At 41.8% G+C, this 22,749-nt stretch overlaps 1 protein-coding gene and 2 non-coding genes across 11 annotated transcripts in view; all 3 read right to left on the reverse strand.

Annotated features, from left to right (window-relative positions):
* Positions 1 to 22,749, reverse strand: part of UBAP2L (ubiquitin associated protein 2 like) — a 42,916-nt gene that overhangs the window by 8,011 nt on the left and 12,156 nt on the right. For 6 of the 9 annotated variants that reach the window (XM_061183407.1, XM_061183406.1, XM_061183410.1 and 3 more), the window contains exons 9-23: positions 18,682 to 18,734; positions 16,600 to 16,685; positions 13,844 to 14,015; positions 9,011 to 9,209; positions 8,133 to 8,410; positions 7,803 to 7,975; positions 6,574 to 6,763; positions 5,789 to 5,843; positions 5,211 to 5,385; positions 4,521 to 4,593; positions 3,259 to 3,454; positions 3,080 to 3,168; positions 1,767 to 1,820; positions 1,061 to 1,142; positions 77 to 294 (exon numbers count right to left, since the gene is read on the reverse strand). In XM_061183407.1, coding sequence (XP_061039390.1) covers positions 77 to 294; positions 1,061 to 1,142; positions 1,767 to 1,820; positions 3,080 to 3,168; positions 3,259 to 3,454; positions 4,521 to 4,593; positions 5,211 to 5,385; positions 5,789 to 5,843; positions 6,574 to 6,763; positions 7,803 to 7,975; positions 8,133 to 8,410; positions 9,011 to 9,209; positions 13,844 to 14,015; positions 16,600 to 16,685; positions 18,682 to 18,734 — 2,093 coding nt within the window. Of the gene's footprint in view, positions 1 to 76; positions 295 to 1,060; positions 1,143 to 1,766; positions 1,821 to 3,079; positions 3,169 to 3,258; positions 3,455 to 4,520; positions 4,594 to 5,210; positions 5,386 to 5,788; positions 5,844 to 6,573; positions 6,764 to 7,802; positions 7,976 to 8,132; positions 8,411 to 9,010; positions 9,210 to 13,843; positions 14,016 to 16,599; positions 16,686 to 18,681; positions 18,735 to 20,958; positions 21,019 to 22,749 lie in introns of all 9 variants that reach the window. The other 3 variants (XM_061183405.1, XM_061183401.1, XM_061183408.1) reach the window with 1 other exon arrangement.
* On the reverse strand, positions 1,227 to 1,362 carry LOC133089296 (small nucleolar RNA SNORA58). The gene has a single exon (XR_009700670.1). It is a non-coding gene; the product is annotated as a small nucleolar RNA SNORA58 (small nucleolar RNA).
* On the reverse strand, positions 6,153 to 6,289 carry LOC133089297 (small nucleolar RNA SNORA58). Its single transcript, XR_009700671.1, has one exon. It is a non-coding gene; the product is annotated as a small nucleolar RNA SNORA58 (small nucleolar RNA).

Consider the following 22,749-nt stretch of genomic DNA (forward strand, 5'->3'; position numbering starts at 1 on the left):
AGCCTTGAAAGCAGCTAGCATAGTGTCCAGGGCTAGGACTCTTCACCACAAGTAAAGACCAAGCCCAAGTACTTACAGGGAACACAGCAGGCCCATACTGGAAGGTGCTGGGGAGGCCCGGAACCCCTGTGTAGTATGGCAGGCTGGTGTAACTGTAGCCAGGAGGCAGCGCCGGGTTCAGGAATGTCTGCTGCGTGGTATGGTGAGTCTGTGTCTGGTTCTGCTGGGGCTGGGCCAAGGTTGTGGCCGGGGCCGGGGAGGAGGCATCCCCACGGCCAAACTTTGTGAGGTCACCTGTGACACGAGAGGCTAAATGTATTTGCCTCTTTCACCCCCCAACACCAATGCAGAATTTCCTCTTCCGGTTTCACATGATTCCAGGAGAGCCTTCAGAGACTATTAAAGTTCAATGCTTTGAATTACATTTCTTTGCGGCTCCATTTAGCACTGCTCAGCACACACTCCGCACAGTGCTAGTCAAGGACCAATGTTGCATGGCTGTGCAATACTGTGGCAGAAACCGGCTCCCAGAATAAAGCTCCTGTATGATTTCCCTGCCCACCTGTTTTCTTTCATCTCTTCCCCACCCCACCCCCTCCTTTCCTTCTCTGCTTCCCCTCCATGGGGAAAACTCCATGCTGGACTTGAAAAACAACGCTAGGTCAGGGAAAATGACAGGTCAATAAGGTCAACAATAGGTCAGGCCCTGGCCTAGCAAGGCAATGAGACTGCCACATGAGTAAGGAACAGGAGCAGAGATGAGTAGAGGAAGGCCAGTTCAACCACAGTACTTCCTGGAAAAAGCTAGAGAATAGCTGAGAAGTCAACACATCATCCAGAGTCACAGGGAGACAACAGAAAGTGGGATGAGAAGCCAAGTTGCTACATGCCCATCTTCAGCAGGATTCTGAATCTACCAACCCTGATTTACCGCATCCATTTTGTACTTCTGTCAAAGATCTTAATTAAAGTGAGAACTGGATCCCTTCCTTCTACTAATCAGGTTTCTGCCACCAAGGCCAACACAACTTCCCTTTATTCAGCCCCATCCCAATCTTACCAGAATAAGGGTTGCTGGCCAGGCTACCATCCCTCCCAGTCAGCGGAGTGGTGGGTGTGGGAAATGGGATGCTGTAGTAATCCTGAAAGAGAGAGATAAAAGAGCAGAGACTCAATGCCACTAATTCCCAGAAGTGAGGACATGTCATTCACGGTGAGAAGCAAGAGAATGTTGGAGTACTGCAATTTATCCAGCCATTGATTAAGCTGGCTTGAACTGGCACAAACTCCATATTACTCTTGCATACACTGTCCCCCCTGCCTGGCCATGGGGACAGTCAGGCAAGGTCTACAAGTATGCCCACCAGGAAACACTTCAAGTCCATCAGTACCAATAATATTCTCAAACCTCTAGATATTATCCCTAATAGTCTACTACTACTGAGAAAACAGATCTTCCTTCTGGAATTCATCAAAGTGTTTGAGACATACAGGAAGCATCCCAAGAGCTCCACAGTACTCTGAGCTTTAGAACAGGTTAAAATGTGTTTACTTCAAAGATGCCACAACTCTGATTAAAAAAAAAAAAAATTACCTTCTGTTAGAACCACTCTCTAAGTACATTCTAATATATCTTAAAGTATGTGTATGGAGGTATGGCTTGAGAAAGAGCCAAGTCTGTGACTTATCAAGTGAACATTTGGAATAATCCAAACATTAATTTTAAGATCACTTTCTTTTCCTAAGCTTTACAACCATATACTCACCAATGGAAATCTTGTCTGAAGCATCTGCAAGTCATCATAACCATATACTTGTGGCTGAAAGATACAAACATGTAACAATATTAATGAGGACTGGTTATGATGGTAGCAAACCAAGGAGCTAACAGACAAGATAAATCAACATTCATCCTCATTCTTAAGAAGAAGAGGACATAAATTATTTCCTTCATTTTCTTTAAGAAAGAAGTGAAATACAAAGAGATTACATGATTCATGAAAGGTCTTGAAGCTTTCCTTGAGCTACACAGTGATTCAACTAGGCTGGCCTCTGGGTAGCAGTAGGGTACGCACAAGTCATACACACATAGCCTGCTTTATTCTACCTGTCTTTGTCTCCTTTGCCTTTCAAAATATGGCTTAAAATTTATCTCCTTCAGAAAGGATTCACATTTTACTCTACTCTTTAATGTTTGGGTACTAAGGTAGTGTGTTAGCTATTAAAAAAGTGCTAATGGATGTTTCATTTGTATGATATTCTTCTAGACTCTCTGAAGGCAAAAACAAGTTTTTTTTTTTTAATTTTTATTGGAGTATAGTTGATTTACAATGTTGTGTTAGTTTCAGGTGTACAGCAAAGTGAATCAGTTATACATATAACATATATCCACTCTTTTTAGATTCTTTTCCCATATAGACCATTACAGAGTATTGAGTAGAGTTCCCTGTGCTACACAGTAGGTTCTTATTAGTTATCTATTTTATATACAGTAGTGTGTATATGTCCATCCCAATCTCCCAATTTATCCCTCCCCCCCCCCCACCCCCGCCCTAATCCCCTGGTAAACATAAGTTTGAAAAACAGATGTTTTTTAAAAAATTTTTTAAATAAATATCCTTCATCTTAATAGGCACTGAATACACGAAGCTGATACAAGACACAACAGAGCAAAAGGCTACTACTGTCAGTCACCTATTCTCAGATAGCCCCAGACTAAGTCAGGGAACTCTAGTCCAACTAGGTCAGAGGCAGCATAGACCCCCAGAAACTAGGAATCGATCCAACTAGAGAAAATAATTTCCTAAGAAATTGAAAGGGAGTCTAGTTAGACACTCTGGCCTTTGGCTTCTGAGGCCCAGAAATTGTGTTTCACCCGAGAAAATACACAATAGAGGACCTGGTCTAGGTTTAGTCCTTCCTCTCTAAAAAATTATTTTTTTCCAAAACTACAAAAACTTGTTTACATGTGACAACCACTCATTTATTATTTAATTATATTCTTCCACCTGAAGCCATAGCCATAAAGAATAGCCATATCACCTTCCTCTTTTGGAGAAGATCCTTCAGTCTCACTTACCGGGTAGGCATGTAACAGCCCTGGAGCCATAATATATGGATTAGGCAACAACGGCGGGACCCCAGGAGGGAGGTTGGGAGGAGCTTTTCCTGAAAGAGAAATTATATTTTTATCTTGTCACACTATTACTTTGCTCGTCCATACCAAAGGAATGCAATTCATCTTCTATGCAGGGTTACCTGAAGTCGTAGCAACTGAGCTTCGAGTGGAGGCTGTGACGGTAGAGTTGCTGCCTAGGCTGAGGCCCAAGCTACTGCCACTATTGAGACTGGAAGAGACACTGACCACTGGGGGAGGTGCAGAGACTGTGCTGGATGTGGTGGAGAAAGTGCTGGAGGAAGAATGAAGATTCGCCTCACTCTCCACGCTTGTGTGCTTCAAAAAGGCCGTGCAGTGGAAGAGAGGAGGAGGAAACAGTGATTAGTATAACAGGTCAGGAAAGACAATCCCTTCTGTTGATTATATCACACCAACTTCTCAATTAAAAAGGCTAAGGCAGGGTACTAGGGTGCTCTCTGCCAAAGTAATTAGAAGAAGTTACTAAATACTGTCTGGCTACACATTCCCCAACATTCATCTGGGAAAGATGGTAACAACAGACCCACTGCACATTATCACCCTGTTCAGAAAGGCAGCAGAGCGAGTAGGGACAAACTCCCTAGAAACCAACACTGACTAGTCAATGAGGAGACAGAAGATAGTTAGGTCTGAAAAATATATCAGTCTTCTCTCCCACATTCTTCTTCACTAGGCCAGCACAACGGACCAGTTCACAAGCTAGAAAGAAGTACAAGTTCTAATGAATTTAAACCTGAAATAGTATACTTGAGGAAAGAGAGATTCCTGAGAAAGCCTTAACCCTCATTACCTTGCCCCAGGCTTTTGACAAACCAGACACCTTTGCCCAAAACAGGTCCTTCTGAAGTTAGTTTTCTTCCTTACCATCTCAGCTTAATTCCACAAATTGTTATAAAATCACAACAGTGAAATTAATTCTTTGGCCAAAAGCTCTCATCTGGCCTCTACTTTCATAGGATGCCCAGACTCAAAGTGATTATTTTCAGGACTCATGTCTGCCATACCCCAGACCAATGAATGAAAATGGCTGTACCAGTTAGAAAGGGATGTATGTTCTTACAGAATTTATCATAGCATACAAAGCCCCACCCAATTACAGTGTTAAAAAAAAAAGGTCATATATTCAAAAAAAGTCACTTCCAGGGCTTTGAGAATTGGCCCACAGCTCTGCAATATTTCTGGATTCTTCTGCCTCTCTTGGCTTCAAACATCCTTTTACTCCTTTCCTGAAACTTCAGATGAATTATCATTTTGCCACCTCATGAAGAAATTTTCAAGAGTCCCTTCTTGGGAGACTCTTACAGTTGGATAGTTGTTTAAGTGTAACAGGACCACACTTCCTCTTTTATAGCATCACACTTACCAAAAGAGTGGATGTCGAAGTGCGCCCAGAAGATGTTGATGATGAAAGGGTATTCTGCTGAGTAGATAACGTGCTGTAAGGTAAAAGAGGTTGCCATTAGCCATAGGGCTATGGTTACCTGACCTGGAGCTTCAGTCAAGAACACAGGCCAGACACAGAGAACTGACTTGTGGTTGCCGGCAGGAGGGGTGGGGAGGGATAGCGTGGGAGTTTTGGGTTAGCAGATGCAAACTAGTATATATAGAATGGATGAAAAACAAGGTCCTACTATATAGCACACGGAAATATATTCAATATCCTGTGATAAACCATAATGGAAAAAAATATAAAAAAGAAAATACGTATATGTATAACTGAATCACCTTGCTGTACAGCAGAAATTAACATAACATTGTAAATCAACTATACATCAATTGAAAAAAAAAAAAGAACATAGGCAAAGAAGGCAGAATATGGGACCAAGGAGATCTGAGATCATATGGTAAACACAATGGCCAGCCAGGGGTAGTGAGCAGTTAAAGCAAGAATGGGTGTTGAAAAAGGGGAAAAAGCCTCCTGTCTTTACTTCCCATAGCTTTTAGGTCACCCACTTAGCTAATGTGGTCTCTGCTAGGCAGAGGACAAGATAGAACCAGAGAGCTCTGTTATTACTACTCACCAACCCAAACCTCCATCCTCACCCCAAATCACCTGCTGTGTTGTGTGGTGGTAGTATTTGGAATCTCCTCATTGTGGCTCAAGCCACCCAAGGAAGATGAGTGCTGATTGGTTGTCGTCAGTAAGGAAGCTGCAGATACCGTTTCACTGAGAGGGGGGATGCTAGAAGTGGAAGGTGAGTCAGATTTCACTGCAGAGCCTGTAGCACCTGGAAATAAAGAAAGGAATTCACCTCATCAGAGGAAGTTATTAAGAGGTGACGACAGCCCTAGGCTGTCCCAAAGACAAGAGTGTGAGTCATTTAGTAATGGACCACTAACATTTAGGTACAATCTTTTCTTTTTTTTTTTTAATTCCAAGCATTTCACAGCACTGATCTCATTCGTCCAATAAAGAGAACCCAGAGGATTATCACTGTTACCAGACAGAGAACCTGAAACTTACGATAGTTTGAGATTAAACAGCAAGGTAGAAAGAACCAAGCTAAGACTATACCAGGAGTTTTGATCATTGAGGCAGGGCTCTTTTCACAACAATCTACGAAATGCAAAAATATTTAAAGGGGAGTAAAAACACTACAACTGAGAGGAAAAAGCCTGGAGAACACTCACCTTCAACAGATTGCGTGGTCTGTAACTGCGTGGCCTGCACAGAACTGAAGCCATTCTGGTACAAAAAACAGAGGAATAAGAAACAGACAAACTCAAGTGAATAGGTCAAGTTAGCACACTGACTCAGCTTAACTTCTGTCAACCAATTTCTTTCAGAGAAATTCTACAAGTTAATGAAAGGATTAACATAATGTATACATACTACCCAAACAAAATAAAAACAACAAAAATTTAAAAACAACAAAAATAAGATATACCAACCCTGTGTGACCCAGGGCAACAGAAGGCAATGCCCAAACTGCTGAAGAGATCCCAAACCCCAAACAGATACAGGAAAGGTCCAAATCCAGTGATCCCTGGGGGAGGATGTGGGAGTATGACAGTTCAGCCAAACCACCTATTCTGCTGGCTGCATCTGACAGTCACTCCACATTGCCTCTAGCATATGCTGTCCCCCTCACCAAGCCAAGACATAGCAAGGTGAGGTCTACTGATATGCACCCACAGAAGGCTGGCAATCAGATCTTCCAAGAAAACAGGTAATTGAGACTGATTCTACTAAAGAGAATGAATCTTTAGTGCAAAGAAAATGATCTTCTGGCTCTAAGTCTCCAAGGTTAGTGAAGAGAACTTTTATTTCACCAACCACAAAAATGTGGTTCAGCTTCTCAATCAGCACTTCAGAGGTGTCTTAGCACCATTTGTCAAGAAGTAAAACACTAATATTTCAGAGATTTTGCCCACTATTCTCCTAACCAATGCCCAGGGGTTCGTGAAGCCAGTACCTTTGCCTGAGTCAAGTCCTTTTGGGGTGATGAAGAGATGGAGCTGGGGTACCGCCGAGTCTGTGTGGATCTCTGTTCATATAGAGGGCCCTGAGCATTATTTTGGGAGGTATAGGTTGTCGGCTGAATTGGGCCACTCTGATAACCGGACTCCTGACTCTGGTTAGATGAAATTGTGGATGAAGATTCACTGTGGGGAATGGAGAAGGAAAATCTGAGAGTGACGAATAGAGCAGATCCACTGACACTAAAACAGTGGAGATCTACTACTTGTGTAAGTTGATTACAATCAAAAAGAAAAATTCCAGCAACAAATAAAAGAAACTGCCGCAATTTTCTCCTGACAACAGTAGGAATTTCCACATCCTATAGAGCCAAGGATCTAAGCTAAGAATCGAGTTTAAAAACATTTTCAACTCTCAAAGGAAGAGAAAAAATTCTTGTTCCCTTACATCCTGCTGTTATTAGAAAAAGAGGCTAAAAGTCAGTAGAAAGGATATACTACTCTTGGTCCCTTTGATACCATCATAACATGAACCCTAAACGTGGGAAAAATCACCTTTTGCTCATGTTCATTTTAAGGAATTCTGAGCTCCTGGCCCTCTCAAAAACCCTATGAAGTAAAATTCTCTTGAAAGGAACTTTTAAAATATTCATATGCATTAACAGCAATTATGATTCAACGGAGCTAGGCTGGGGCAAGACATCTCTATTTTTAAATTCTAAGGATTGAAAAAAATACCCTAGTACTCTGGAATTCCTCCAGGATTTTCTACTGCTTAAGATGGCCTTCCCTGATAGCTATCAGAGGAGGCAGGGAAGGTTCTACTGGAAAGGTTTCTTTTAATTGTGTAATATATTAATGTTACCTCCTTCCTAGGAGTTCAAAGCTACACCCTTCGTAGGCTTAAGTCCACACCAAGGGGCTAAAAGTGTCAAAAGCAATTTTAGCTGTGGTAGATGCCAAGGTACTCTGTTAAAGGTGGGGTACATGTCTCTAGGAACTGTGCTTGGATATTCTAGAAGTGCCCAAGGGATACATTTCTGTTTAGAGTTAGGAAAAACCTAGTAACAATATCTTAAGATGCTCAACAAAATGCTACAATTGGCTACTTTTCCCTCACTCAATCAGAGGCTTGGCCTGTCCAGAGTTCTAGGAATCAGCAAGAGATTTAGAAAAATTGGTAAAGGTCTGATAAAAGAAGTCTTATGACGGCTGTTTCCTCTACCTGGCCGTGCTGGTATAGAGGCTACTTGGAGCCTGGCTTGAAGAGGCGCTCGTGGTGGGGGTGGACTCATAATCAGAAAGGACAGGCTCTGACCCAAACTGCAACGCCCCAAACTGCAGGTTTAGCCCTGAGATATCTGCCGAGCCAGGCATCTCCACAGCCAGAGCAGGAATCTGTAGAGAAGAAAAAGTAATGGTTTACTATAAGCTTACTGTAAGACTAATAAAAAACTTCTGCTTCAAACCTCCAAATTACACCCTTACAATCTCAATTCTCAAATCCCACACCCCTTTGCCCTAAAATAATATCTATCTAAAAGTTCAAATATACCTTAGAAGTCAAGGAGGCTTTTTTCTTCTGCTGTTTCAGTTTTTGCTGAGCCGGCTGAGGGCTGGACGATTGGTTGTCTGAAGACCCAGGAGACATTTGTGGAGCCGAGGTGGATTTGCTTGGCAGAGGAGAAGACGGAGGTGGAGGTGCAGCAGTGGAGGTAGCCACTGCGGGTGGCTTCTCCTGAAGGAACACCTCCATCATGGCTGAAGATGGGGTGAAAGCCTGGCGCTTTGTAAAGGGGCTGTGCACTGTTGAATCATTTGGGTTCTTCAAATCTGCACGAGGAAATCCAATAAGCATGAGGCCAGAGGTGCTCGTGAACCTCAAGAAAATGCTATTATCCTGCTCTAGAGCCATGAATTAGGCCCCCAGGAATCACAAACTCATATAAACAGGTCCTCTTTTACGATTTAATCTCATTTCTATAGGTGGCAATCATTGGATTTTATTTGTTAAGTAGAACCTAATCAAATCAAAACTATTACCCTGCCTATGTAAGAAAGGAATCCAGGAACTGTCCATGTTTAAAGTGTAAGGTCCTAAAATGGAAAAGCCCAAAGGCAGTATGATGTTTTCAAATACTAAAGATAAACCTAGGGAAAACCCCAAACATCCTCAGGTCAACAGAAGACTGCAAATGTGTACAGGGCTAAATTTGATGAGAGAGACATACAGCCTCAACTTACGTATTTATTTATTATTCCCCAGCTTTCTCAACTGAGCCTATCTCACCAGGGGAAATCAGTGTGGGAAAAGAGCCAGTTGGCTGCCCTTCTCCTCACTTCAGAACACATTCTCCACCCCTACTCCTGCCAGCCTCTTGGCAGTAATGCTCCAATGCTTAAAGAATTCAAATCACTTTCCATATGTCTCACCATACTGCACCAGCGATGGGGATTGTGTGGTGGAGCCCATGTCCCAAGAGGAGGTGGTGGTGGTTCCAGATTGAGAATGCTGAGCTGCCAACTGAGCCAGGGCCTGAGCAGTCTTGAATTGCTCCAAGAACTGGGAGCCTGTGGTGCTGCTGCCTTTAGCTTCACCGACATCACCAAATCCTTTCCCTAACATGCTCACCTGTAGATCAACACAGAGATTAGAGAAATCCACAGCCAAGCAACCTTGTTCAGCTACTCAAAAAACAAACAAACAAACAAACAAAAGCAAAACACTTGTCCTGGTTAAGAGCCAGTATAGGTAAGACAAGTAAAGAATGTCCAGGGGGCTTCCCCGGTGGCGCAGTGGTTGAGAATCTGCCTGCCAATGCAGGGGATACGGGTTCGAGCCCTGGTCTGGGAAGATCCCACATGCCGCGGAGCAACTAGGCCCGTGAGCCACAACTACTGAGCCTGCGCGTCTGGAGCCTGTGCTCCGCAATAAGAGAGGCCGAGATAGTGAGAGGCCCGCGCACCGCGATGAAGAGTGGCCCCCGCTTGCCACAACTAGAGAAAGCCCTCGCACAGAAACGAAGACCCAACACAGCCAAAAGTAAAAATAAATAAATAAATATTTTTTTTTTAAAAAAAGAATGTCCAGGGCTTCCCTGGTGGCGCAGTGGTTAAGAATCTGCCAGCCAATGCAGGGGACACAGGTTCAAGCCCTGGTCAAGGAAGATCCCACATGCTGCGGAGCAACTAAGTCTGTGCGCACAACTACTGAGCCTGCACTCTAGAGCCCACGAGCCACAACTACTGAGCCCGCGTGCCACAACTACTGAAGCTCATGCGCCTAGAGCCTGTGCTCTGCAACAAGAGAAGCCACCACAATGAGAAGCCCGCGCACCGCAACAAAGAGTAGCCCCCGCTCGCCGAACCTAGAGAAAGCCCGCATGCAGCAATGAAGACCCAACACAGCCAGAAATAAAAATAAATAAATTTTTAAAAAAAGAATGTCACCAAATAGAATAGTCCATTACAGCATAAACTCTGGACTCAGACTGTCTAGATTCAAATCCTGGTTAAATAATTGTGGAAAAATTACTTGTAATTGGTCTGTACCTCATTTTCCTCATCTGAAAATAGGAATAAAAGTAGTACCTCATAAAGGTGTAGAAAGATTAAACAAATACTATATAAAGCATTTAATATGTGCATGGCACATAACAAGCAGTCAAAAAAATAAGAGCCATTAAAATTTATAACATTACTGGGGCTTCCCTGGTGGCACAGTGGTTGGGAGTCCGCCTGCCAATGCAGGGGACATGGGTTCAAGCCCTGGTCCGGGGGGATCCCACATGCCACGGAGCAACTGAGCCCGTGAGCCACAACTGCTGAGCCTGCGCTCCAGAGCCCGCGAGCCACAACTACTGAGCCCACCTGCCACAACTACCGAAGCTCGCGTGCCTGGACCCCGTGCTCCACAGCAAGAGAAGCCACCGCAATGAGAAGCCCACACACTGCAACGAGGAGTAGCCCCCGCTCACCGCAACTAGAGAAAGACCACGTGCAGCAGCGAAGACCCAATGCAGCCAAAAATAAATTAAAAAAAAAAAAAAAAAATTTATACCATTACCATCACTTTCCCCTCCCTCCTTCTCAGGGACTCCTTTAATGACTGGAGGGGTTTTCTCCCCTTTGAATTTTTAAATCAACTAATACTTGATTATTAAGCTAACATGAAGGTGATATAAAATTTCACTTCAGCCATTAAAGTCTTTGCCCCTTCCACTGAACACCTCAAAAGGAACAAAAACAAATAACTGAGCTTCATCTCAATGTTTCTAATAACTAGCATAGAGACAAAGAAGCAAAGTTAAGGGGCTATCTCAACTTCTGCACTAAAAGATCAAGTAATGAGTCAATATGATTTTCTTGTTTTCTGTGTATATCCAAGTTCTACAGGGTAATCATGATGACAAAACAAAATTTACTCTTAATGCTTTTGGGGGATTCTCTCTATTCCCTACTACCAAGTAAAACTACCAGCCTAGACCAGAAGATTAACCATGTGGCCTTGACTATTCTAAAGAACCTCCAAGGAGATTTAGTCTAGTCTCTCTTAGGTTCTTACTTAAGCACATCATGATCTTCATCATTAAGCGGTGCTTATACAAAACCAATCTGTCCAACCCAAGGTAAGACTTTTTTTTCCCACTTCAGTCTGTATCCCAAGACTATACAAACAAGAACAAGAACACTGGAAATCTAGTTGAAAGTACAGGATTGCGGCAGAGAGATGATCCCGCACAGCAATGATTACCAAATATTCTGCAAGCGTGAAACACTGAAGGTACAGAAAACTACCTAACATTCATATATTATGATAATGGGGAAAGGCTCCTATATTACTTACATGTATTAAATTTTAAGGGAAATTAATCCTCTAACCTCTGTCCTCAATGGAAAAGAACTACATTAAATAGCATACTGATTAACACAGGTAATGAGAAAAAAGAACAGCACTTATGTTTAGTTTCACATATCACATGATACACATTAAAACAGAATGTTAAAGTGGAAGTATACTGAAAACTTATTTTTGATATGAGAATTTGGATTTAGGTGTAAATCTTCAACTCCAGACATTAAAGGCAATTAAAAGTGACACAGAGCACTTAACCCATTTTCCAGTCATATATCTCAGGTGTTGATAATTATTTTCTGATCTTCATTATATCTTCCTACGACCTTTGTCCCATTTTGTTTCTTCCTTCTTTTTCTTTTTAGTCCCAACACTCCTCTCCCTTCTCTGCCACCTTTTCTCTCCTGTGACCACTCATACATGGCAGAATATCAACCACCAAATTACTATTAACACAAAAAACTATTTTAAGACAACAGTTAAAAACTAACAGAGTGGGACTTCCCTGGTGGCACAGTGGTTAAGAATCCGCATACCAATGCAGGGGACACGGGTTCGATCCTTGGTCCAGGAAGATCCCACGTGCCGCAGAGCAACTAAGCCCGTGAGTCACGACTACTGAGCCCTTGTGCCACAACTACTGAAGCCCACGCGCCTAGAGCCTGTGCTCCGCAACAAGAGAAACCACTGCAATGAGAAGCACGAGCACCGCAACGAAGAGTATCCCCTGCTCGCCGCAACTAGAGAAAGCTCGTGTGCAGCAACAAAGACCCAACAGAGCCAAAAATAAATAAATTTATTTTTAAAAAAACCTAACAGCTCTGGATTAGAGGCTGACTTAGCAGTTTTACAGCTGAAGTAACTACTATAACCTTACTACTAGAAAAATAAAAGTATATGCATACATGTAGTTTCTTACCTCTTACAACTATAGTAACCCTCCACCAAAAAATAAACAGGAAAGTAAAAGCAAAGAGGAGAGAAAAAGCAGTACTTTTAGGATTTACTGACCATCTTTGTTTAGTTATTTAGCCTTTGCTATAATTGATGACCCTGAATTTTAAAAAATATTCTGAATCAACAAGTCATTTGCCATAAGTGCTCTAGGTTGTTAATAACCAATACCACTACTTCCACATTTGTGGAGACTTTACTCATTATCTTATTTATCTTCCTGAAGCCCTGTAAGATAGGCACAGCAAGCACTCTTATCCCCACTTAGAGAGAAAGGGAGAAATAGCTAGTAAGTGGGCAGATTCAGGAAGACCCCAAGTTTTTAGAAGCCTAGCTCAGAAATGTCTGGTTTAAATGAATACATATGACAATTCTGCTCTATCAAGAAACAGGGAACTGCTGGACTTCCCTGGTGGTCCAGGGGTTAAGACTCCGTGCTCCCAATGCAGGGGGCATGGTTTCAATCCTTGTTCGGCGTACTGAGATCCCACATGCCGCACAGTGCAGCCAAAAAACAAAAAACAAACAAAAAACAGGGAACTGCTACAACCTTCCATCAAAGTTTAGTTAGTATTACTAATACTAATTAGTATTAAAATAGGTTGTCATTGATTTTCACTCTTCAAGAATAACAGTGGGGGCTTCCCTGGTGGCGCAGTGGTTGAGAGTCTGCCTGCCAATGCAGGGGACACGGGTTCGAGCCCTTGTCTGGGAAGATCCCACATGCCGCGGAGCAACAAAGCCCGTGAGCCACAACTACTGAGCCTGCGCGTCTGGAGCCTGTGCTCCGCAACAAGAGAGGCCGTGACAGTGAGAGGCCCGCGCACCGCGATGAAGAGTGGCCCCCGCTCGCCGCAACTAGAGAAAGCCCTCGCACAGAAACAAAGACCCAACACAGCCAAAAATAAATAAATAAATAAATAAAATTTTAAAAATGATATTTCAGAATTAAAAAAAAAAAAGAATAAGTGAACAATGTTCGCACAATAAGTATTCAGTAAATGATGTTAACTTATTTTTTTTTTAAAAGTCTACACATTTAAAAAATACAATTAATTAATTAATTAATTTATTTATTTATTTATTTTGGCTACGCTGGGTCTTAGTTGCAGCATGTGGGCTTCTTAGTTGTGGCATGCATGTGGGATCTAGTTCTCTGACCAGGGATCGAACTCGGGCCCCGTACATTGGGAGTGTGGAGTCTAACCCACTGGACCACAAGGGAAGTCTCCTAACTCATTTTTATAAGATGACTCAGTCTGTCCAAAGCTAAGTCCTCTCCTAGAGCTATCCCCTACTACCCAACTCGACATCTCTACACCCAAGTCAGCTTAGGAAGACAAAAGAAGACGCTTTACCTTGCCCCAAACCTCTGGGTATCACTGAAAGGAATTACTGTATGTATGTGCTGGGGTTGCAGAAAAGTTTGGTTAGGATACACCATGTTTCCTACTTACCATACTGTGATGAGAAAACGTGTTCCCTGAAGCAGGCTGTGATATGGCACTCTGCTTCGAGTTACTGAACACCAGAGGCTGGGCAAGAGAAGGAGCCTGAGATGGATCCAGATTAGACGAATCATTCTCCATTGAAGATGGTGTCTTCCCCAACAGAACAGCAAGGTCAATTCTGGTGGAGAGATGGGAGCTTGATGAATGACTGAACATTCCAGCATTCCCCAACACCCAACTCAGATTATGGTTAGATCAAAATGAAGTCACTCCCCAGAAACACAAAGCCCTGAAATGCTTAATTCATCAAAATAACAGATGTGTAAGAGCCACAACAGTATCTACCTATGCTCCAATGAGGCTGCCAACCTTAATAATGTTAAATATTTTAATTTTAGTGAAATTAACTTAGTGAAATATCAAATGTTAACTTTAATACAGCAGCTCGATAATTGGGCCAAAATTTACAAATTTTTACCCATGATTTTAATACTGAATACCTGTCATTACCAATATCTAATATATAAAACCACATACTAGAATGCTGGCTGGCATCCTCAAGCAGCTTTGGAACAAGAAGGGTTTGGGGAATTTTTCCCAAAATTTTAAAAAAATTTCAAGTTACTTGTGGTATAATGAAAATATATACTAGGGGCTTTGCAAATTTCCTTAGTAGGAGTGTCTTTTGTTTTTCATAATTGGTCTCTTTCAACCAGTTTATGCTAATAAAGTTACTCAGGGTGGGACCCCTCACAGAGTTTCAAGAAGGTGGCTGGTCACCAGAAACACCAAGGAAGTGATTAGAGAGTTGGAACTTTCAGCCCCATCACACTCCACCCACTTCTAGGGAAGGAAGAGGAGCTAGAGATTGAATTCAATCACCAATGACTTTATCAATCATGCCTATGTAATGAAACTCTGATTAAGAACTCTTGAACAATGAGGTTCAGTGAGCTTCTGGGATGGTGAACACATCGATGCGCCAGGAGGGCAGCACACGCAGAGAGGGCTTAGAATCTCTGTGCTCCACCAACCCCCATACCATGCCCTATGCATCTCTTCCACCTGGCTCTTCCTGAGTACTGGTTATAATAAACCAGGGACAGCAAGTAAAACTCTTTCCTGAGTTATGTGAGTCATTCTAGCAAATTATTAAACCTGAGGAGGGGGCTGTGAGAACTCCCAAATTTGTAGTCGGCTGGGCAGAAATGTGCAGGTGGCCCATTTGCAGCTGACCTCTGAAGTAAATAAAGGCAGTCTTGTGGTACTGAGCGGTCAACTTGGGTCTGCGCTAACTCTGGAGAGTTAGTGTCAGAACACCCAGCTGGTGTCAGAGAATTGCAGAATTGGTGTGGAAAAAAAAAAAATCACAGATATTTGGTATCATAGGGAAAAAACAAAAAGTATGGAGGTTCCTTAAAAAAACTAAAAATATAACTACCATATGACCCAGCAATCCCACTACTGGGCATATACCCTGAGAAAACCATAATTCAAAAAGAGACATGTACCACAATGTTCACTGCAACACTATTTACAATAGCCAGGATATGGAAGCAACCTAAATGTCCATCAACAGATGAATGGACGAAGAAGATGTGGTACATATATACAATGGAATATTACTCAGCCATAAAAAGAAACGAAATTAAATTATTTGTAGTGAGGTGGATGGAGCTAGAGTCTGTCATACAGAGTGCAGTAAGTCAGAAAGAGAAAAATAAATACCGTAATGCTAACGCATATTTATGGAATCTAAAAAAAAATGGTACTGATGGACCTAGTGGCAGGGCAGGAATAAAGACGTAGACATAGAGAATGCACTTGAGGACACGGGGGAGGGGAAGGGAGAAGCTGGGGCGAAGTGAGAGTAGCATCAACATATATACACTACCAAATGTAAAATAGCTAGCTAGTGGGAAGCAGCAGCATAGCACAGGGAGATCAGCTCGGTGCTTTGCAATGACCTGGAGGGGTGGGATAGGAAGGCTCAAGAGGGAGGGGATATGGGGATATATGTATGCATATGGCTGATTCACTTTGTTGTACAACAAAAACTAACAGCATTGTGAAGCAATTATACTCCAACAAAGATGTATGAAAACAAAAAACACATTACCTCTGGTAATGACATCCTGAACATCCTATTCCTATCGCACTTCTCTTTAGGACATTCTGAATCAACAGCTATCATACCCAGGTCTAGAAATAATCCAAGAGTCTTTCAGGGGATAAAAATATTCCCTGACAAGTGTCATCTCCCTCTACTGACCCCAATACCTATGTTCAAGTTCTAAAAATTTCATAAGCCAGATCCTAGGGAAAAAAATTATCACCATACTCAGTGGGCTAAGCAGGCAAAGATCATAATTATTAAGCAAGAGATGAAACTGTTGAACAGTTCTGCAAATTCAGAAATATATGAGAACTTTCCACTTTCAGCTTCTCTTTACCTGACTTACTACAAGTTCTAAGTTCTAAGTTTTAATCAATACCTGTGATGCTGACAAGGCTGACCTATGTATTAAAGGGCTATTTGGGGGAAAGTTAGCTTTAAAATTGTAATATATGGATTTCCATTCAGTAGATTACTAATATCAACTCTTACAAATCTACCAATCAACTTAATAGGACCCTAATGTGATTTGGTTATCATCATTACCAACACCATGGGAGTCTGAAGAGGCCCAGTGCCACTCTTCCTTACAACTAACTTAGCAGATACCCTTGGGAAAAGATACTGAATTATACCACACACTTGCCTCTGACCAGCAGTGATTGTCACATTCTCCGCAGGCAGAGGCACTGACGACACATTAGAGGCAGTGAAGATCTTGGTCTCAGAAAGCTGGAAAACAGAGGAATTAGTCACTCCTAGTGTTAGGTAGGTTTCAGTCAGAAACCTGGCATAGGTAAGGGGAATTCAACATCAAGAAAAAGGGGAAAACCCTTAGAAGAGAGAACTATCTACTCTAAGGAATCCTGAATGGACTGACCTTCAAGCCCCTTCTATCTATGCACAATGGTTTTATCAAAAGAGAGGGTAGAATCAAGAAACCCAATAAAATCTAGTGGAGTCACATAATATGCGCACTGAACTTACAGGAAGGTGAATATGCTAGACAGAAAAACAGAGAAAGCCCCTTTATATTTTCCCGCTACAGCTCCCAACTCCTACCTCAATCCAAACCATACTTTATCTTCCACTACTCCTCTCAAAGAAAGGAAGATCACAGCCAAGATGAAGACAGAAATAAGTTAATTCTTGGCTTTTGAGCAGTAAGGGCCCAAGTGCTGATGAGTTGATATATGGAGGAATAATTTTAACATGCATTTTTTGGGGACTTCCCTGGTGGCGCAGTGGATAAGACTCCGTGCTCCCAATGCAGGGGGCCTGGGTTCGATCACTGGTCAGGGAACTAGATCCCACACGCATGCCACAACTAAGAGTTCGCATGCCACAACTAAGGAGCCCACGTGCTCCAACTAAGGAGCCGGCGAGCCCCAACTAAAGGAACCCTGGAACCGTGACTAAGGAGCCCACCTGCCACAACTAAGACCTGGTGCAACCAAATATATATATATATATATATATATATATTTTTTTTAAAGGCATTCTTTGCCTTAAAACTGACTTTGTTACACCTAGTCTCTCCACTATAAAACACTAAAATTAGGTAAGCAATTGTAGGGAATAAATCTTCCTACTATTCAAAAGTTGATTTTTTTTGAGGGGGGGGGCATGGTGCCCGGCCTTCTGGGATCTTAGTTCCCCAACCAGGAATTGAACCCTGGCCCTCAACAGTGAAAGCGTGGAGTCCTTAACCACTGGACTGCCAGGGAATTCCCCAAAAGTTGATTTTTTAAAAAAACTTTTTGATTAAAATCTCCCCTCTAAAAACAGGGAATCCACTCCCCCAAATATATCATTCTCTGAAAGGTGGTTAAGCAGACAAGCCAAATCTTAGAAAGTATTCACAAAGCAGTCTAGCTCTGCTACAATAGAAAAGAATCACCCTCTGATGCTGATACATCCAGAATTTTAAAACTCAGGCCTGAAAACCAAAACAGTTTGAAACATCATTTCCTCTTATCATATTCTGTCTTGACTGAATCAATACAAGTACAAGAAAGTTCATCCATGATCACGGGAAACTGTAATTCACAGCAAAAGCTTGACTGTGACCAGGGATCAGCAAAATTCTTTTACTCAGGTACTACTCCAGTGAATTCATATAGCTTGTTTATGTGCCACCCATCTATGAGGTTTCCTAGTTTAGTCAATCTGGAAGATAGCCAAACCTACATGTTCATCTCAATTACAATCACCACGTTGGGCTCTTAGTACAAGAACAAAAGGGGTCCCAGAGTCAACCAGACTGTAAACTTAAGAACTTGGTACTGTAACTCTCATCTGTACCCATCTCTAAGCCAATTACAGGACCATACACCAATGCCTGAATGTGAACCAAATAACTGATTTGCTCCAAGGAGAGTCATGTGCCACCAGAAGCTGTTACTCAATGCACTACCTGCCTAACTCCATTGCTAGTGCCCTACCCAACCACCATCTCTTCCTGGGATAAATCCGACAATCAGATATTGGACTTACACAAGTGCACTTGCCCTTTCCATAGTCTGGTTCCACAGAGTCCTGTTCATGCCCAGTCTCCTTCATATAACATATGTGAAATGTTCTGGCTCAGAACACTATTTTGGATGTAAAAGTTTTGGGTCAGAATCTTAAGGGTGAATTTTGAGGGGTAGAAACATACCCATTTTCTATCCCTAAACACCACTTAGGGATAGAAGGTACTAATGAGGAATGACCTGGGAATACCTACATCTTCATTCCAATCTTCAGTTCCCCACTCCTCTGTTGCAGTCCTCCATGCACCTGGGAATAAAGGAAAAACAATGAAGTAATTTTAAGTGCCAGTACCAAGCACAGGCAGAAAATACGGATGTATAAACTTTTGGCAGCCAGAAGTGTAACCAGAATTTAGTAATCAGAAGGGATTCTTGGGCTTCAGAGGGAGGAAAAGACTTTTTAGAAAGGGATACCTCAGAACAACCAGGGTTTTAATAAGATTATGATTTCACAGCTATTTTCAGTTCTTGTTACACAGCTGTAATAGGAAAGAGAGCGAGACAGTAAGAAAGAGAGAGAAAATGCAAGAGAGAGCAAGACTCCAATGGACCCAATGCTCCAAGCAATCTCTTAAGGGCCTTCAGTCCTCTGACTTAGTAGTCCGTTCAGTGAAATGGCAGCAGACAATTTAAACTGAAACATGCAAGCTATACTTATTTGGTATAAGACAGTACTGCAGGCAGTCTGAAGAAAGATGGCAGCAAGAGCAGAGGAACACAAATGGCTGCCACATTATAGTCAAAGGGCAGTGAAGAAGGAAAGGCTTGAAATCCAAACTGAGAGCACTGACACCTACCTGCTATGGGAACTGAATTTAAAAATGCATACTCAGGGCTTCCCTGGTGGCGAAGTGGTTAAGAATCCGCCTGCCAATGCAGGGGACGTGGGTTCAATCCCTGATCCGGGAAGATCCCACATGCCGTGGAGCAACTACGCCTGTGCGCCACAACTACTGAGCCTGCGCCCTAGAGCCCGTGCGCCACAACTACTGAGCCTGCGCCCTAGAGCCCATGTGCCACAACTACCGAGCCTGTGTGCCACAACTACTGAAGCCCGCGTGCCTAAAGCCCATGCTCCACAACAAGAGAAGCCACCGCAATGAGAAGCCTGTGCGCCGCAACGAAGAGTGGTCCCACTCTCTGCAACCAGAGAAAAGCCCACGCACAGCAACAAAGACCCAACACGGCCAAAAATAAAAATTAAATTTAAAAATGCATACTCAGCAGAAGTCAAGTTTATAGATCGTATTGATTTAACTATAAGAAACCCCAATGGATCTGTTCTTTTCAGAAGACACGAGATGAGATTGAAAAATCAAATATGTGTAATAGTTACCGTACTGGTCCTAACTATACAAAACACAAAATCTGACCTGCTGAGGTCATGGCACAGTCTGTAAATAATCAAACCACCTTCCACATTCCCCTTGTTTTGCTTCACGTATACGCATATCCCCAGAAAAGGAACCTGCCATTTTTTAAGGAACATAGGTGAGTTTCTATGAGATCTAAAATTCTTCCCTTCAACCAAAGAACCACACTAAGAAATAGGAACCTCTGTGTAGCAAGGACCAGAAAACGCCTTATTTTCTTCTCTAGAATAACAGTATATATTTAATAATTCTTAAAACATTCTCTCCAAATGAAGAAAACTTCTTACAAGAATGAAAGAATGAAGGCGTGGCATTCAGATTTCACTGTCACTGAAGAGAAATATTCTAACACCTACAAAACCGTCTGAAATTCTCCTAAACATTTAATAATGAAAAATCCTATTTCCTAGAGAAAAATATGTTCAGTGCAATGCCTTTCCCAGGAAAATGTTAAAACTGTGCCAGGGAAATTCCAAACCACTTAATAATGACAATGTTATCCAAATCAAACTAAAGTCCAATCTCAGTTTAGACAAGTTACAAACCACATTCTCTCCTTCTCTAGTGATGGCATTTTTCCTCCCCATTAACAACCATCCCACCCTGGCTAATTGGAATCCAAAATCTGGGTTAACACATACACACAATCCTAGAATTGGAAGTGATCTAAGAAGTTATTTACTACTGAGAGGCTCTCTCTCAATGCAAGAATTTTTTTTCCCCTGCACTCTGGCGACTGCATCTGGAATGGAAAGGAAGACTGTAGACAGCTACTTGACACCTTCCTATATAGGACATATGGTCTTGGCTAAGGAGAAGGACTACACTGAGGAAGCGTTAAGGCGCAGGAACAGTGCAAATGCTCTGAACAAAAGATTAGGGCTTCCATTCCATCAGCAAAAAGCACAGACAATGTAAATGTTAAATATTCATTAAATAAACTAATTTTTTTAAGGAGGAAAAACAGGCACAGAATATGAGAGAAAAAAGCAGAAAAATAAAAAGCAGGAAGACAGAAAAATGACATATCCACAGATATTTCAGTTCATAAAAATCTATTAAATATCCGGGGCAGTTAGGCGCCTGGATGTATCATACCAGGAGCAGTCTCAAATTTTCGGGGATAATTTGACCCCTCAACCCCAATGAAATCAAGTCCTGAAACAAAAAAGAAAAGAAAAGAAAAAACAACCAGTGAAATTTTGCTTGTGAATGAGAATGTTTGCCCCCAACACACAATTCCCACTGTACCTGTGGATATTTTAAGGGTAGATTTGAGTCTCTTTTTAAATTAAAAAGGGAATTTGTAATTTGCTATCATGAAAACACAAAAAAGATATCATGCGTGAAGGTAAGTTCAAATCATGAAACTTGAAGGGAATGCATGAAACTATACTCAACACTTTCACACTAACAAGATGACAGCAGCAATTCACATAATTTTTCATTCAGCCACAAATCAAAGATTTCTGATTCTAGCCTCCCAAATCTGCTGTTCTCTACTCGGTATAAACAAACACACACCTCTTCCTTCCCTCTCTCTTTTCCCAACCAGATCCTTGTTGAAAATAGCTAAAGCTTTCAATCTAGGACTGGGACTCCATGCCTGATTTTCTATCCACAACTAAAAACAAATCCCTCGACTTCTATTATCTTTTCTGCCAATGATAAAAAGCCAAATACCCAAGAACGAACTAGAGCTCAGAAACATATCTGTTATTCAGACTGTTACCAATGCTCTACAAAGCCATCAAGAGATGAATGAAGAGCAGTTCTAATGCCTCCAAAGTATAATAAGTTAAAACAGAAAAGGATATTTCATAGCCAAATGGTTAAGGGACTTCAAAAAGATATCTAGCTTGCCAATAACTCTATTTTAGCCTCCACCAATGAGAAATCTGTATTAAAAATGAGTTTATAAGATAGCTTGATGAACAAAAAGCAAGTAACATTCAGGACCTGAGGTACAGCATATTGTGGGCAGTAGATGAGAAATGATTTGTGCCAAAGACCTTCCTAAAGACGCAGGATTAAGGTAACTGATCTTTGAAAGGGGGCAACGCAAATTTAAATGGATAAGGAGTCAAAGAGCCTATTTCATGCTCTACTATTAACCCTTCCCCTACTTTGTAAGAGGAAAAAAGTCTCAGGCTTTCCATGTGCTGGCTCAGCCAGAAAGAGGTAGCTGATCTCATAAGAAAGTACTCTGGAACCAAGAGGCTGCTCTTATTTAAAGTAGTAAAAGTTATCTCTTACTCCCAAACACATCTTAGTGTATCCCACAAGCCTAACATATCCTCAAACATATACGCTACCCAAATATGCATCAAAGTCAGCTAATAAAAAAAGCGAATCCCATAATACTCTACCACACCCAGAAGACTATCCAACAAAGAGAGGCAGAATGTCTCCAGATTTCCTTCTTGCCCAGATACTGAGATTTCCCAAAAATTAAGGGAAAAAGATACTCCTATCTCTGTATGCAGAAACAAATAAATTGACAGTGGGCTTTGATTCTGGGCCCTATTCATCTTTACAAGTAGTGGCTTGATTAATTAATTCTGGATATCTTTTCAAAAAGCAAAGCTAAGTAGCCAAACAGAAACACTAGGAAATACAATTGGAGCTAATGGTATAATGGAAAGAGCATGAGCGTTTAGAGTCAAAAAATTCTGAGTTCAAATACTAGCAAATTTCATAACCAGTCTTGCAGTCTAAGTCTTGTCATTTGGAAAGTGATGATAAATAATGTCTATTTCATAAAATAGTGATGAAGATCAGGTGAAATAGCATGTATAATGTGCCCATGGGCACATAGTAAATGAAAAGAGTACACTGTAATTCAGTTGTCACCCCTTTCTCTCTCTGACTCAGCAGCCAAAAACTACT

Source organism: Eubalaena glacialis, chromosome 3 (assembly GCF_028564815.1).
Source record: "Eubalaena glacialis isolate mEubGla1 chromosome 3, mEubGla1.1.hap2.+ XY, whole genome shotgun sequence".
Lineage (NCBI taxonomy): Eukaryota > Metazoa > Chordata > Mammalia > Artiodactyla > Balaenidae > Eubalaena > Eubalaena glacialis.